This window comes from Juglans microcarpa x Juglans regia, chromosome 5D, assembly GCF_004785595.1.
Source record: "Juglans microcarpa x Juglans regia isolate MS1-56 chromosome 5D, Jm3101_v1.0, whole genome shotgun sequence".
Taxonomy (NCBI): domain Eukaryota; kingdom Viridiplantae; phylum Streptophyta; class Magnoliopsida; order Fagales; family Juglandaceae; genus Juglans; species Juglans microcarpa x Juglans regia.
Window position 1 is genome coordinate 808,227 of NC_054602.1, and position 15,704 is coordinate 823,930.

Genomic DNA, 15,704 nt, shown 5'->3' on the forward strand with positions numbered 1-15,704 from the left:
CATTTTGTAACCAATCTTAAGGTTCTTGATTATCTGACTTGAGTCTTCCCGGATTGTTATTCAAGTAATTTATGAGCTTGTCCCCATGCAACATTAATGAGCATGATTTGGTGAGTCTTGAGTTTGTATTCTCACTTTACACTCTATTTTATTTAATTAAATATTCTGCGTGTTGAATCACCTATTGAGAGAGAGTTTGAACCATATGTGAGAGAGGGTGTTAAGATATAAAATAAATAATAAAGCCTACTTCTTCTCATCAGTTTAACATTTTGAAATAAGTGATGATTTCACATGATTACACATCGGGATTAGTTGGAGTTGGACCTGTGAAGCCTATAACTTTTAGAATTAATGGATCTCAGGCCATAAAAATAAAATAAAATGAACCCTAATATTCCTCTCTCTCTCTATATATATAAGCTAGGAACATTTGACCATATTAGTTGGAACCATTTCTCCTCTAATATTATTGGTTAGCATGACAAACTGCTTTCGATCGATGCTTTTAATTTGTTTTTAAAAGGGAAACTTATCGGGAAGACGAGATTTGGTATGTGATCGTTCTAATATTTAAAGAATATTATACATTCAATTACTGCATGCATGATATGTTCAAGCGGGAGTAGTGCGCGCTGATGGAACAACTAATAATAATAAAGTTAAAGTGTGAACGTAGGCACGCAAGTAGGATATGTAATTAGAGCAAGTTGCTAGATTAATTAACTGAATATACTACGTGCTGATTATTATAATTAAAGACTTTTCACGCGGGGTACTTTAGGATCAGAACGTACAACATTCTGGGTTCTTGTAGGAATTAGATAGAATGGCAAGATTAATTATATTATCATGATATTTTCTACATCTAGAAGCTGCTAGATCAAAGTGACAGGCCAGAGAAAAGAGACAAATTCTCGTTATCTATTTTATCTTTTTTGTCGCGCCTCCTTGCTGGCTTCAGCAAGTTAGATTTATCTAATCTTTAGATCAGACGTGTATATATATAAGTGATTGAGGTTAAATGGTAAACTCGCGATCTACAAGAATACAGCTCGATCGGAACATTGAACCGTCTTGATCATCTAGAGATCAAAGATTAGAAGAGGTTAAATATTGGAGAATACGTACGGTCAAGCTCAAGATCTTCTTTGATTTGTCCAAATTAATGGCATCAGGCTATATATATATATATATATATAAAAGATCAAGATCATGTACGAATTACATGGCGGGGTTGATGCTGGTTGTTTAATTAATTTCTTGATGACAGCCAGCCAGCCAGCAATGCTCTTTGTCTTTGTATAAAGAGCAATTATAATATGATAATAAGAGGATCGCTTTAAATTGTCCCACCTTCCCTTCCCATAGTCAACCCTTCAATCAAATGTGTTCCTCTAACGTCAAGTACCTTGCTAGCTTGCAGAGCCATTCAACTACTACACTTTATTATTTTCATCAATTGTTCTTTCTGTTCATATTATATATTCTTCGCTTCTCTTTTTTTTTTTTTTTTTTCTGAATTTATTATTTCAATTGAATCAAGATTGCATATTATTATCCCTCTAAAAAAAATTGCATATTGGTAATTAGTGGGGTATTTCGTGGTTTTCAAGTCATGAATTTATCGAAAGTTATTTTTTTCAACTTCTAATTAGTAGGCATTTTATACTTTACCTCCCAACGACCTTTCAAACCGCAATAAAACAAATTTTCTATCATCCCATTAATTTGAAAAAAGGTTTAATTTATAAATCTATATCGAGAGTCTTAAGTAAAGAGAACGATAAAAACGTAATAAAGTGGGTTTTATAGTTTTTATAGTTGTATGTGTAGTTTTTTTTTTTAAAAAATATTATTAAATGTTCAATATATTCGGGAGTACTATATATTTTTATATTTCTCTCATTTAAATCGATTGATGCTTAACGATGAATGGACGAGCTTCTCATGATACTTTGATCATCACTTGTGCTTGAGGGTTCTGGGCGATTGTTTGCTTGCTTGGGAGTTATTACGATTCAACGGTGCTAGCTAGCTTGCCTAACCCCAACCAATATTTCTAGAATCTCAACCATATTTGTAAATGCACTATTATTGAGTGAGACATCAGAAGTACGTACCATGTCTGCCTTTTGGCAAAAGGAAAATTTTATTTCCTTGCAACATGCATGATTTTTCTAGGTGTGGTGTGGTGCAACAATAATGAGTAGTGGTGCCCGAGATTCGCCATAAAATCATATATCTATCCAATATGTATCATTTTTTTTATTTTCTTTTTGGGGAAAAATATATAGATTCCAATTTCCCAAACGTTGACATGTGAATACCGGGGTTGTTAAAAATTCAGGAAACCAATTGTCACATTATGGTGAGGTGGTTGCAACTTGCGACGGTCAACGCCGGTGCTTTATGCTGTATATCTTATCTCGATTTGCCTTCGGCGATACAGCATGTTTTTTTTATTAACAACCATTATAATATACCCATTCCTGCTGGCAAATATATATATATATATATATATATATATATATATGGAGGTCACTGTATCGTGAAGACTTTTCATGGCTGCTTTGGATATTTGAACTCCACTCAAATCTGCACATTACATCTCTATCTCCAGCAATGGACGGAATCACCAACTCGGTGACGCGTTTACGTGCAACTCAACTTCTCCTTTTTACGACCCATATTCTCTTCACATCCACTGCATGGACGTATATCATTACTGGAGCCGCCGCCCAAGGGCTTAGAAAAGGCTTCGAAGCCACCCCAGACCCGAAGGTGTCGTCGTTCCAACCTCTCCTCAGCGATTCTACAGGCAATTTCTCACTCGCTTTCCTCCGAGTGAACGAGAACCAGCTCGCTCTCGCCGTTCTCCACGTGCAGTCCTCCGAACCACTCTGGCTCGCCAACCCGACTGAGCTAGCTAGCTGGTCCGACACAACCCAGCTCTTCTTCAATGGCAGTCTCGTGGTTTCAGATCCCCACTCGAGGGTTTTTTGGTCAACTCGTACAGATGGCGACGTCGTTATGCTCCTCAACTCCTCGAATCTCCAAGTACAAAAACTTAGGGACCCTCCCTCGGTTGTCTGGCAAAGTTTTGACTTCCCCACAGATACCCTTGTCGAGAACCAAAATTTAACGTCCAACATGTCTTTGAATTCATCAAATGGACTTTACTCTATGCACTTAGGGTACGACTTTTGGGGCTTACACGCAAAGTTTGGAGATAACTCGGATCAGATATACTGGAAACACACGGCGTTAGAGGCCAAAGCAAAGGTGGTCGAAGGACAGGGACCGCTTTACGCCCAAGTCCACTCGGACGGGTATCTGGGTATGTACCAAAATGGAAGCACACCAGTGGACATACAACCATTCAATAGTTTTCATAGACCGATCAATGGGGGGTTCCTCCGGCTCCGGTTAGAACCTGACGGAAACCTCAAAGGGTATTACTGGGACGGGTCCAGTTGGGCCTTGAACTACGAGGCGATCTCGGATACTTGCGAGCTACCGAGTCCATGCGGTTTGTACGGTTTGTGCAGCCCCAAGTACGGTTGCTTCTGTTTGGACAACCGGACGGAATATCGCTCCGGCAAGGAGTGTCTTCCCAAGGAGACCGGTGACTTCTGCAGCGAAAAGGTAATTAAGGACAACTTCTGGGTTCTGATGAGGAATGGCGTTGAGCTGCCGTTCAAGGAGCAAATGCAATACGAAACGACATCTTCGCTGGAAGAGTGCGAGGGCCTATGTGAGAACAACTGTAGTTGTTGGGGGGCCGTGTATAACAACGGGTCCGGGTTTTGTTACATGGTGGACTATCCGATCCAAACGTTGGTAGCCACCGGGGACAATAGTAAGGTGGGGTATTTTAAGGTGCGGGGAGGTGCAGGGATGAAAAAAAGGAACGTGGGTGTTGGAGTCGGGTATGCAGCGGGGGGTGTGGCGGCGGTGATCTTGATTGGGACGATAGGGTTTTTGACGTACAGGATTTGGAAAAGGAGGACCCGGGAAGAGGAGGGTGACGTTTCACCCGGCCCGTATAAGAATCTGGGATCAGCGAGCTTCAAGTCCATCGAGATGTCCAATAGATGATACTGACGCAAGAGATGACATTTTTTGCGATTTTTGGAGTTTGGAAGTTTGACTGACAGTGATGTTCACATGTTTACAACTAACTACGTTGCTTGATGGTTGTGGAGCTATGGGAAGGGTTGGGATGGGGTGATGGGGCCCGCTTACTGTAATTAATAGAATACAATTATTTTGACCGTTGTCAAATTTTTTTTTTTTAATTTTATGATTAAAGAAATGATTTTAAATATATTGATATATTTTTTTATTTTTTAAAAATATTAAAAAAATTAAAAAAAAAATCACTGGGCGGTAAGAGCCCCACTCAATTAATAGGATGTTGTCTGTACAGTGCGTGAGCTACTGAGCTTGTAGAGGGTGGTGCGGCCATGGCGAGCCTCATGACGTGCCTACATTTTCAGTGTTACACAACAGTATTAATCGTGTACGCGCGTTTTTAATTACCACATCCCTCCTTTGCCAATACAGATTGTATCTTCCCTTTTTCTTTTCAATTCCAGTCAAGGTTTACCGAGTTCTTTCACTGGTTCCGTCCACTAAATATATATATATATATATATATAATTAAGTTTATCGCTCTAGTTTGGTGCGATAATGACAATGTAAAATTGTGCATGCATGCAGGGTGGCAAGGACTAACGTCCCGGCTAGTTGGTGTTTCTTGGTTGTCCTGTTGTTCCTGGAGGGTCTAAAATTTGGGGTATTATATATGTTGACTGTTTTAGGATTTAACATGCATGGTACAACCTATAGTACTTGGTGTAAAATTGTCGGTCATGGTGTATTTGGAACTACTTTCAAGTATCCTCTTCTGTACAGAATGTCTGAACCATGTTTGGATGCACCTCCTGCAATTAGTATGCCAGGGGCAGGTTTTGTGAGCTTTCTGCTTTTGCAAGGTAAAAAAAGAAAAGGAACAGAAATATACTATTTAGTAAAATATAGCCATAGACTAGATCGAGCGTCATGAAGGAAGCTTATACGAGTTGGTCGAAAATGAAAATTGGAATTTAATGATGGTTGCATATATAGCATTTACATAAATATGGACGAGGCAAAAGTCCAACGTCGTCTCAGGCATTTGTAATTCTTGTTGGGGCGGTTGGTCTTGAAATTTAAGTAGTATAAACGTGTGCTTCCCAGTTCACATACTGGTTTTTTTAGGAGGATCGAAGGGCTGAGGGTATTGTGCTCCGTATCAAAATTTGGATCCTGGAAGCCATGACTAAGGTTTCGTTTTGGAACCTTAACTCATCTCAATTTATTATTATAATTTTTTTAAATTTTAATATAAAATATAATAAATAATTTAATTTTTTTAAATTTTAAAATAATAATAATATTAAAAAATAATATTTTAATAATATTTTATTATCTCAATTCAATTAATTCTACTTAATTTAACATTTAAACGCAGCGTATCTCGATGACTGAATATATATGAATATATATGGGAATTAATTAGAAGAAACGTGTCTCGATCGAGGACAACATGCTGCAATGTGTAAGGCCGCCCTCCACTCATCGTCTCTCCTCTCTTTTTCCCCTTTATCGGCGATTGACTCATATGATGATCTTATCTAAGAAATTCGCGCATATCTCCATTTATCTCCATTTATCATGTAAGCCCAGCTTTTAAGTTGGTAGGCCGACTTCTTAGATAAGATCTTTTAGAACTTGGGACTCCTCTCTCTCTCTCTCTCTCTCTCTCTCTCTCTCATATGATCCTGAGCTCAGTAGTATCATAGTCATAGAATTTTAAGCATGAGTTCCACACCTTTTCGTATATGAATTTTAACCGACGAATACTATCATTGAAATTTGAGCGTGTGGGAAATGATACTATAGGATCTTGTACGTAAGTATTCGCCTAATTAAGATCAAGTCTGGATCACTGATTATTATATGTTCTATTTACATAAAATATCCTAATTAATTAATTACCTACACTACTAGCTAGTACTACACGTACAACCTTTTTGGCACGTTTTGCGTGTAAATTATTAGGTGGCTTCCACACGTACGTCTCTTTGTCTGTTTTTCTTTTTTAATTTTCTTGTTAGAAGTATATGCATATCAAATTTCCTGATAACACAAGCACCAAACATCCTGATGTTTATATATATATATATATATATATATATATATATATATATTTTTTTTTTTTTTTAAAAAAAAAGGGAAAAAAGAAGAAGAAGAGAGAACATGATAGGACCTTTGGTAAGCCGTGCGAGCAGGGGCGCAAAGTTTTTTAAAACATTAATATCATATGTAATTAAATATAATATTTCTTTATATAATTAGAATCTTCACCCGGACTTTCAAAATTTTTTATTAAAACTGTCCCTTCAAATATCAATATTCACGTAACTTTATTCTAATTTTTCACTTCATTTTACCGGACGCATAAATCTTTGCTGCTTACCGATAAAACATAAATCTCGAGAAGTGAATTCTTACAAGCAGATAACATATCACAGAGAGAGGAGAGAGGTGAATATACCAACGGGCAACTCAAGAGTCAAGTCTGGGCGTGCATGCATGATCATATCTTGAAAATATGAAACTTTTTACTTTCTCTGTTTCTCATCTAGGCTCATCTCCTATAGACTTGCAGGCTGCAAGTTTCATTTTTTTTTATTTGACCATCAAATATTAGTGAGCTTTGCTGCTTTGCCTTTCCGCATCTGCAGTGAGGTTGAACTTGGAAAGTTTCTCTCGGCTTCGTTTAGAAGTCAAATTCCTTTCGATTCATTCTAACTCATCATTATAATTTTTTTAAATTTTAATATAAAATATAATAAATAATTTAATTTTTTTAAATTTTAAAATAATAATAATATTAAAAAATAATATTTTAATAATATTTTATTATATCAACTCAACTCAATTTAACATCTAAATGTTAAATCTCAACTTTTCTGCATCTGCAATGACTGTGAGCTTCACCTCTTCAATGCTTCACCTTTCATCTGCAGTGCTTCTACTCTTCTAGTTCTTGACTTCACCGTAGTAAGTTCAAACTATCCAGTTTTGTTTGGTTTTTTTTTTTTTTTTTTTTAAAAAAATGGGTTCTGCAACTCAGTGCTTTGGCCCTTCATAGTTTGTCCTTCGAGAATGGAGTTCGACTTTCGAGTATTATTATATTAAGAGGGTAAGAGACTCAGTAGGATCCTGTATATAAGCCATTACGAGACGTATGCAATTTCCTAAACAAAAGTTGCAGGTTTCTACTCTGTATTCTCTGTATCTTACAAATTAATAAACTGCCTTTGCCATGCCTCTGCGAAGCAAACGCTGTATTGACTATAGATTTTGCTATATATAAATTTGTGTGTATTATTTATAATTGATGTGGAAAGCTTTCCCATTGAACGTTGAGTATTTAGTCAAAATGATTGGAGTTTAAACATAGAGCCGAAGATTTTAAGAGGAGAGCACAGTAACCGAAGACCCCTTGCCTTGATGAACTAATAAAGTAAAAGAAAAAAGTTTGGAAGGTTATCAACTTTTCTTGCAAGTTGGAGAAAAGAAAAAAAAGTTGGGATTTGACTTTTTTTAATTGATAAAAATAATAATCTTTCTTGTGAATAATAGTAATAGTAACTTCTATGTACTTTTTTTTTTAAATAAGAAAAAAAATTAGTTGGGATTTTTATTTTGATTGGTATCAATGGTATGAAATGCTGAAAATTGAAAAAAAATAAATTTGTTATTTTGTGCGGGTTACTCAAAAAATTTTAAGTAGTGTTATCTAATTTGTCTGCATCTTTTCTATGAGTTTATTTCAGAGATTAAATGCTCATAAAAGATACCTTAAGATCTTTGAGAGAGGATCACGCCGCCACATACTTCTAAAAAGTACTTTATGAATTTTCCAATTCTATCAGCTTTATGATTATTCTATTGTTGATAGCTTGATAAAACATTTGCATCTTTTTTTTTTTTTTTGTTCACTTTAATAAATACAAACTATACAAAAAAATCTAATAACTTTATATCATTACTTATTAGGTACTTTTCACGTTTATTCTTGATCTATAAATTTTTCTTAAAGTATAGAAAAATATGAGCAAGCTAAGAACAATTGATAATTTTTTTAAAAAGAAAGACGTGGACAATTCATAGAGTAATATATATTTAGAGAGCTCGGTAACAACGGAACGTGATACTTCTATCACTGACGAGCGTCCCTCTAAAACTTCACGAATCCAACCTGAAGAGATGGATGCTACTTCTTTAGAACGTGATCCAGGATTACATCCACAAATATGAGAATTTCTTACTAACCTATAAGATGAGATCTGATGTGTCTATCTTAAAGCTGGTCCATATCAACCTAAACTTTCAGAATATCCATTTTCAGGAATAGGCAATTAACGTCGTCAATTTCAATTTTCTTAGTTTCAAAGATATTCAAATTGGTTGGAGTACTCATCATCGAAGAATGCTATATTTTGTCTTCCATGCTACATTTTTGCTAAGAAATCAACAGGCCGTCAATGATCATATGCATTTACCATTAAAGGTTTTGACAATTGGAAAAAAGTGAATGATAGAATGAATTGTCCTTTAATAGGACATGTGGGGAGAGATCTAAATTCACCACATAAAAATGCTGTAAAATGTTGTGAGGATCTAATAAATCAATCAAGACATATTGACAAGTTAGTTGAAAAACAAATATCACAAGATATGGAGAATAATCGGTTGCGGCTCAAAACTTCAATAGAAAGTGGTCGATGGCTTACGTTCCAAGCTTGTGCCTTTAGAGGTCATAATGAAAGCTCTGACTCAAAAAATCAAAGTAACTTCATTGAACTGATAAAACTTTTGGCAAGTTATAATGATCAAGTTAATGGAGTTGTCATGGAAAATGCTCCACAGAATGCCAAATATACATCACCCAAAATTCAAAAGAAAATTTTGCATATATTTGAAAATAAAATGCGAAATATGATTCGCGAAGAAATCGGGGATGCCAAATTTTGTATTCTTGTTGACGAAGCTCGAGATGAGTCTAAAAGAGAACAAATGGCTATCATTTTGAGGTTTGTTGATAAAGATGGTTTTATTAGAGAGCGATTTTTTGATATTGTGCATGTCAAAGATACTATGGCACTAACTCTAAAAAATGAGATATGTGCTATTCTTTCTCGTTACGACCTTCAAATTGATAATATTCGAGGTCAGGGATATGATGGAGGAAATAATATGCGCGGTGAATGGAATGGATTACAAGCTTTATTTCTTAAAGATTGTCCCTATGCATATTATGTACATTGTTGGGCTCATAAACTATAATTAGCTTTAGTTGCAGCCTCTAGAGAAGCTAAACATGTTCATCAGTTCTTTGTCCATTTGACATCCATTATCAATATTGTTGTTGGTTCTTCTAAACGTCATGATGAATTACAATTTGCTCAAGCTGCTGAAATTAAAAGTTTGATTGCTTCCAATGAGATTGAGACTGGAAAATGGGCAAATCAAATTGGTACGCTACAACGAGCTGGAGATACTAGATGGGGATCTCATTTCAATCTATTTGTAGCTTGATGAGGATATTCAGTTCTACTTGCTCAGTTATCAATACTATCTCAAATGAGGGATCAAATTATTCTCAACGTGGTGATGCTGAAGCGGCTTACATGGTATTAACATCTTTTGAATTTATTCTGATATTACATATGATGAAAAAAATCATGAGAATCACTAATGCACTTTGCCAATCTTTGCAACAAAATTTTCAAAATATTGTGAATGCCATAAGCCTAGTTTCAACCACAAAAGTACTCATTCAAAATTTGAAAGATGATGGGTGGGAGTCTTTGCTTACTGATATTATATCATTTTGTGAAAAACACCAAATTGATATTCCTGATATGAATGATCAATATACAAGAGCTAGAGGCAAATCTCGTCATCAAGTTGACAAGTCAATGGAGCATCATTTTAGGATTGATATCTGCTACAATAGACTTCCAGTTACAAGAATTGAATAATAGATTTACGACCATATAATGGAACTTCTCATTCTTAGTGCTGCTTTGAACCCTAAAGGTACATACAAATCATTTAAAATTGATGATATATGCAAATTGGTTGAGAAGTTTTATCCATAGGATTTTATTGAGCAAGAAAAATTCCTTTTGAGAATTCAATTGCAACATTATGAGCTTGATGTGCTGACGCATCTAGATTTTCAAGATATGTCTACATTATCTGAGCTATGCAGAGGACTAGCAATTTCAGAAAAGTCAAAGATTTATTATTTGATTGACAGGTTAATTCGTCTAGTATTAACTCTTCATGTTTCTACTGCTACTACTAAGCGAGCATTTTCTGCCTTAAAACTTATAAAAACTAGATTGCGTACTTGAATGGAATATAAGTTTCTTGCAGATAATTTGCTAGTTTATATTGAGAAAGAAATTGTCAAGAATTTCACTTCAGAGATGATAATGGATGAATTTTATTCCATGAAAGATCATCGTCGAGCTTAATTTGAAGGAGAAATCCTAAGTTGATATTTCATTTTCTTTCTTTTTATAATGGTCTCTAGCAAACTATGGAAATCTTAAGGAAAATTATATTATAAGATGATTTATAGATATGCATTTTTTGTATGCAATTTTATGACGTATGATTATTATTATTTATATAGTCACGTGTAAAAAATACATATTACTCATACTCACACATACCCCACACTTTGTCAATCGCCCCCCCCCCTCCCCCCAAACATCAAATCCTAGTTCCACCCCTGCGTGCGAGTGTGAGAGTGGGTGATCCCACCATTTTCATGCTAAGCCTAGACTATCATTATGTTTTGGAGCCCGCCCCCGGTCATCCCAATCTTCAAAATTTGAAATGTACATTAGTTCAAAACTTTAATCTACATTAGATTAACAATTACACTCTTTATAATAATAAATTATAGAGATGAACATTACTTATATAGATGAACATTTCTTATAGTATAATTTGTTATAAGATAAGATTATTGAATTATTTTGTACTTTATAAATAATTAATAAAAAACTTATTCATATTTTCTTATATTATTATAATTTTTGCATGATTATAGATAGATACAAAAAATAATTTCTTACTTATTTTTATATTTTAAAAAATATTAAAAGATGATTAATATTATTTTATAAAAATATAATTAATAATAGAAAAATATATCGCAATTCTAGGGGTGAAGTTATTGCGGTGTGGTTTCCTGATTTCATTTTATCCTTTGTAACCCATTGATGTTCTCACGTCAGAGGATCAATGGTTCTCCATATTTCTTGTTATGTCTTGTACAAGTTTTCATAACCAGAGTGTGGCTGAGCGACGCCAGACAAATCTATCCCATTAGCCACTTGATTACTTTCCCTTATAGTCATCTTGTTTCATGGGTGGTATTGAGATTCCGTGGTCGTATATTGGACCGAGGTCCAGTGAACTTCGTGAGGTGAAAAAAATTCCCTTACACTCCCCTGATAATTTCCATCTTCTCGCCGCACCACTGTATTTGAAAGGTTGGTCCTATCTCTTTGCCTTTCATTACTTTTATCGGTGAGTCAGGTCCACCATTTAAGATTGCTCCCTTTCCGGATTAGAATTTTGTGTTCTTCTCTTTAGCTGCGGTATCCATCTCATGACAACAACTTTCGATTCGGTTAGTGAACCAAATCAACTCCAGTCATACCTCTAACCGGGATTTTTAAAGTGATTTCGTGGCAAAATTCTTAAAAATCTTCTTGGGTCGTGCGCTTGGCTAAACGAGGTTGATCCTTCTGTCTCAACTCAAAACTTCGACCTTATTTTCATTATGTGTTCGGATCTTCGGAAGCTGTTGCTGTCTTTTTCAATTTAAAAGGGTTAATAATTTTGAAGTGAAAGAATTGGCAGTTTCTACGGATGTTTTGTTGTCCCATGTCGTAGAAAGAGTAAGATGAGGGGTTCTATGGGAAATTAACTTCAGCATTCATATTTGTCTTTCAATCGTAGTTGGTGAATTGGAAGGCAGTCTTTAATTTGTGGGACCAACTATTCTTATCATCAATTCATCGCATCACCATCAGCTCAACCCCATTCCAAGTCATCCACAAAACACGTGTCATCATGTATCTTCAAAGCTATACATGCTTGGCCTTAAATCTGCGCCTTACTTTTCACACCCATCAAGACTACTACTCTGAGTAATGCTAATCTAACAAATTTTATATAAGTTTTTTTATAATAAAGTAAACTTCACTAAAAAAAGCATAATTTTTTTTTACCTATTATTTTATAAAAAATTTACATGAAATTTATACATTTAAAACTTATATATATCATTATTCTTATTTAAAAGAAAAAGTCCATTCATTTACTTGATTTATTTATTTAACACAAAAATAAAATGTCTTCAAGTTCGTTGAGGTTTATTAACCAAATCTTTAACAACTCCCCACTTTTCGCGTTAACAGATCTATGATTAATTCAAAGAAATTGATTAAAAAAAACTCAAATCACACTTTTTTATTCCCTGTATCAGATCAGGTCAAACTTTCTTTGAAGATAATTTATTTATTTATTTTCCATTAATCAAAGAAAGAAGGGTTGTACTTCATTCAAGTTTTATGAGAAAAAGTTTGGGAAGTATTCACTATTCAGTTTAGATGACTAGGATGGGGTGGAGTGAAACATAGATTTCATTTTCTTCCTCAGAGCATTCTTATTAGTTTGGTTAAAGTTGAAGGATGGCTAAAATTTAGATAATCTGTATAAAAAAGACTCCACATTAGATTGACCATCTCTAAAACAATTTAAATTTCAACTACAGTGCTTCACCAAATATAATTAACTATAATTACTTCATCAAATATTAAAATATTAGTTTCTCAATCCAAGAAACAAATTAAATTAATTAGAATATAATTAACATTTAACATTTAGAATATAATTATTATTAACATTTAATAGTACTTTTTTAATATTAATTTAATTAGAATATAATTATTATTAACATTTAATTAGTAGAACTACAAAATGTGATAAAAATAAATTTAATTAATTAATTATTAAAATAATAATATTTTATTATTATATAGAAAGTAAATGACTAATCCAATATGAAAATTAAATTTAAATAAAATAAATAAATATAAAAAAATATAATATTAATTAAATCTTAAAGATAAATTTAACCAAGCCAATGAACCTCCTCTTACTAGTCTCTTCAGATTTTGCTCCTTCAATTAAATGGAAAAACAGAAAGGTACCACCAACAGTTGGAAAAAACACACAGCGAAATATCCCATCTTTTGTCATCTCCAATCCCTTCATTTGCTTCGACAAACGGGGAAGGAAGTGTAACGGATTTCATTTTCTTCCTTTATTAGCCTATTCAGATTTTTCTCCTACAATTATAGGGAAGCATAGAGAGGTACCTACAGGCTACACATGGAAAAGAACAGAGAGTGTAAGCAACCCATCTTTTGTCACCTTCAATCTTTTCATCTTCTTCTGGTATAGACAACTACGACAAGGAAGAGTCACCCATCTTCATCTCTCTCTTTCTCTCTCCAGAAATACGTTCTAAGTCTCGTCTTTTTTTCTCCCATTCATTTCCTTTCTGTGGCTTTCTCCACGATGAGGAGTATAGCATCTTGTTACAGCGAACATGCCGTTAAGGTGTCCGATTTGTATTGCTCGGGCCCTTCAAACCAGCCTAATCTCTCAACAAAGATGATTCCTTCGATCCCAAATGCAGTGGGATGTATATACAAAGCCAAACTCTCAACCCAAAAGCAGCTCCTGATCACGCTCAATTGGTGCAATGAACTTATGGGCCAAGGCTTCGTCATTAACATCGATGACAACGCATCCTCCCCCTCCAAGTCTAATTCCAATTGTCAACGACTGCAAAAGAGCAAAGGCACAAAAAATTTCCAATCTTGCAACTCGAAGATTGAAGTCTTCTGGGATATTTCGAAAGCTAATTATGATTCTGGACCTGAGCCGCTGGATGGGTTTTATGTCATGGTTTTTGTTGACTCAGAGCTTAGCCTGCGCCTTGGAGACAATGATATTGAAGACTTAGAAGACAAGAGATGCAACACAGAAACCCCACACGCAAAGTTCTCATTGGTTTCTAGGAGCGAGCACTTCTCTGGTAATGCTGTTTATTCAACTAAGGCACAGTTCTGCGACACAGGAACACCTCATGACATCTTGATCAAATGTGTTGGAGAAATAGGATCAAAGAGTCCTGTATTATCTGTTTTCATTGACAAGAAGAATATTTTTCAAGTGAATAGATTAAGGTGGAATTTTAGAGGGAACCAAGCTATCTTTCTAGATGGTTTGTTGGTGGATTTGATGTGGGATGTTCATGACTGGTTCTTCAATCCAACATATGGGCCTGCTGTTTTCATGTTTAGGACTAGGAGTGGGTTTGACAGCAGGCTGTGGTTGGAGGAGAAGAATTTGAAACTGAAGGAACAAGAGAAGGTTGGATTCACGTTGCTGATCTGTGCTTGTAAGAAAGAAACCTGATTGGTTCTTTGTTGGTAATTTTCTTTTTTAAAATCTGCTTGCTGGTGAACAAGAAAATTTATATATTAACACAGAAACTGATTTATTAACTGTTTCAGTGATTTTAACAGCAGAAAGAAGATATATAGTTGGCTAATCTTTTAGTTTAGAGAAATATGCCTTACGTGGATTTGGGAAAACTGTTATGTGAGTAGGGATCGATACAATTGTATATAGATTCTAATAGCACATGGAACATATTGTTGGATAGATTCTCCCTTTTCTTCTCCACCTCTCCTAAGGCAGAACATTCTTTATTGTAGGCCTGCTCGGACTATGCGTACGTTACTGGAATTTGTGCAGAGAAGAACATTTGATGCTAGCTGTTGATTGACGGTAGATTACATACGAGATTAGTTTCGTGTATTTTGTTTGGTTGGCCTTGGCCCCACTTCGTTAAGATTAACTAATCTATCGGGCCAGGTCTCACGTGGATTCCTGGGTAACATTTATTTCATGGCCTTTTGTTGTATTGGCAACTTAAAAGGGATTCCTTTTTCTCGTGGTTATGAGCTTAAGCTCCGTTTGTACTGGCGGATGGAAGGAATGGGAAAGAGGTAAAGGAATGGCGCAAAATATGCCTCTTTCCCTTGTTTGGTAGGAAAGAAAAATGGAAGAAACGACAAATCAATGCTGTAGGTTTATTAACGTTGTATCGGGAAAATTAATCATATCACCTAACTAATTTTCTTTCTCAAATTCAATCTCTCCTCTTTTTCTCAAATGAATCAGAAAAGTTTGGATGAGGCCGGGTGCAAAACATCCCTTGGTTAGTGCTTTTTTCACCCTCTTTACTCTTTTGTCATTTTTTTTTTCCTATACCAAAATAAAGGAAAGTTTGAATCCTTCCTACGTTGGTACTTTTTCTTTTGCCCCTTTCCATCCACTCTAAAATCACCCCCTGCCGGCTGCCGGAAAGCATGGCCAGCAGCTGGTGATCGTTAAACTTTAATCAAATCCAGCCCAAGCAAGATCACATAATTCAAAGGCTTGGTCCGGTTCATGACATTGGGTTGGGCTTGGATTAC

General features: G+C 35.1%; 2 protein-coding genes across 2 annotated transcripts; both read left to right on the plus strand.

The window, feature by feature from the left end:
- The first annotated feature begins 2,536 nt into the window (after positions 1 to 2,536).
- On the plus strand, positions 2,537 to 4,255 carry LOC121265402 (PAN domain-containing protein At5g03700-like). Its single transcript, XM_041169018.1, has one exon. The coding sequence runs from the start codon at positions 2,626 to 2,628 to the stop codon at positions 4,099 to 4,101; it is 1,476 nt and encodes a 491-aa protein (XP_041024952.1). The 5' UTR covers positions 2,537 to 2,625; the 3' UTR covers positions 4,102 to 4,255.
- Positions 4,256 to 13,344: 9,089 nt separating this feature from the next.
- On the plus strand, positions 13,345 to 14,882 carry LOC121265444. The gene has a single exon (XM_041169083.1). The coding sequence runs from the start codon at positions 13,732 to 13,734 to the stop codon at positions 14,635 to 14,637; it is 906 nt and encodes a 301-aa protein (XP_041025017.1). The 5' UTR covers positions 13,345 to 13,731; the 3' UTR covers positions 14,638 to 14,882.
- Positions 14,883 to 15,704: the final 822 nt, after the last annotated feature.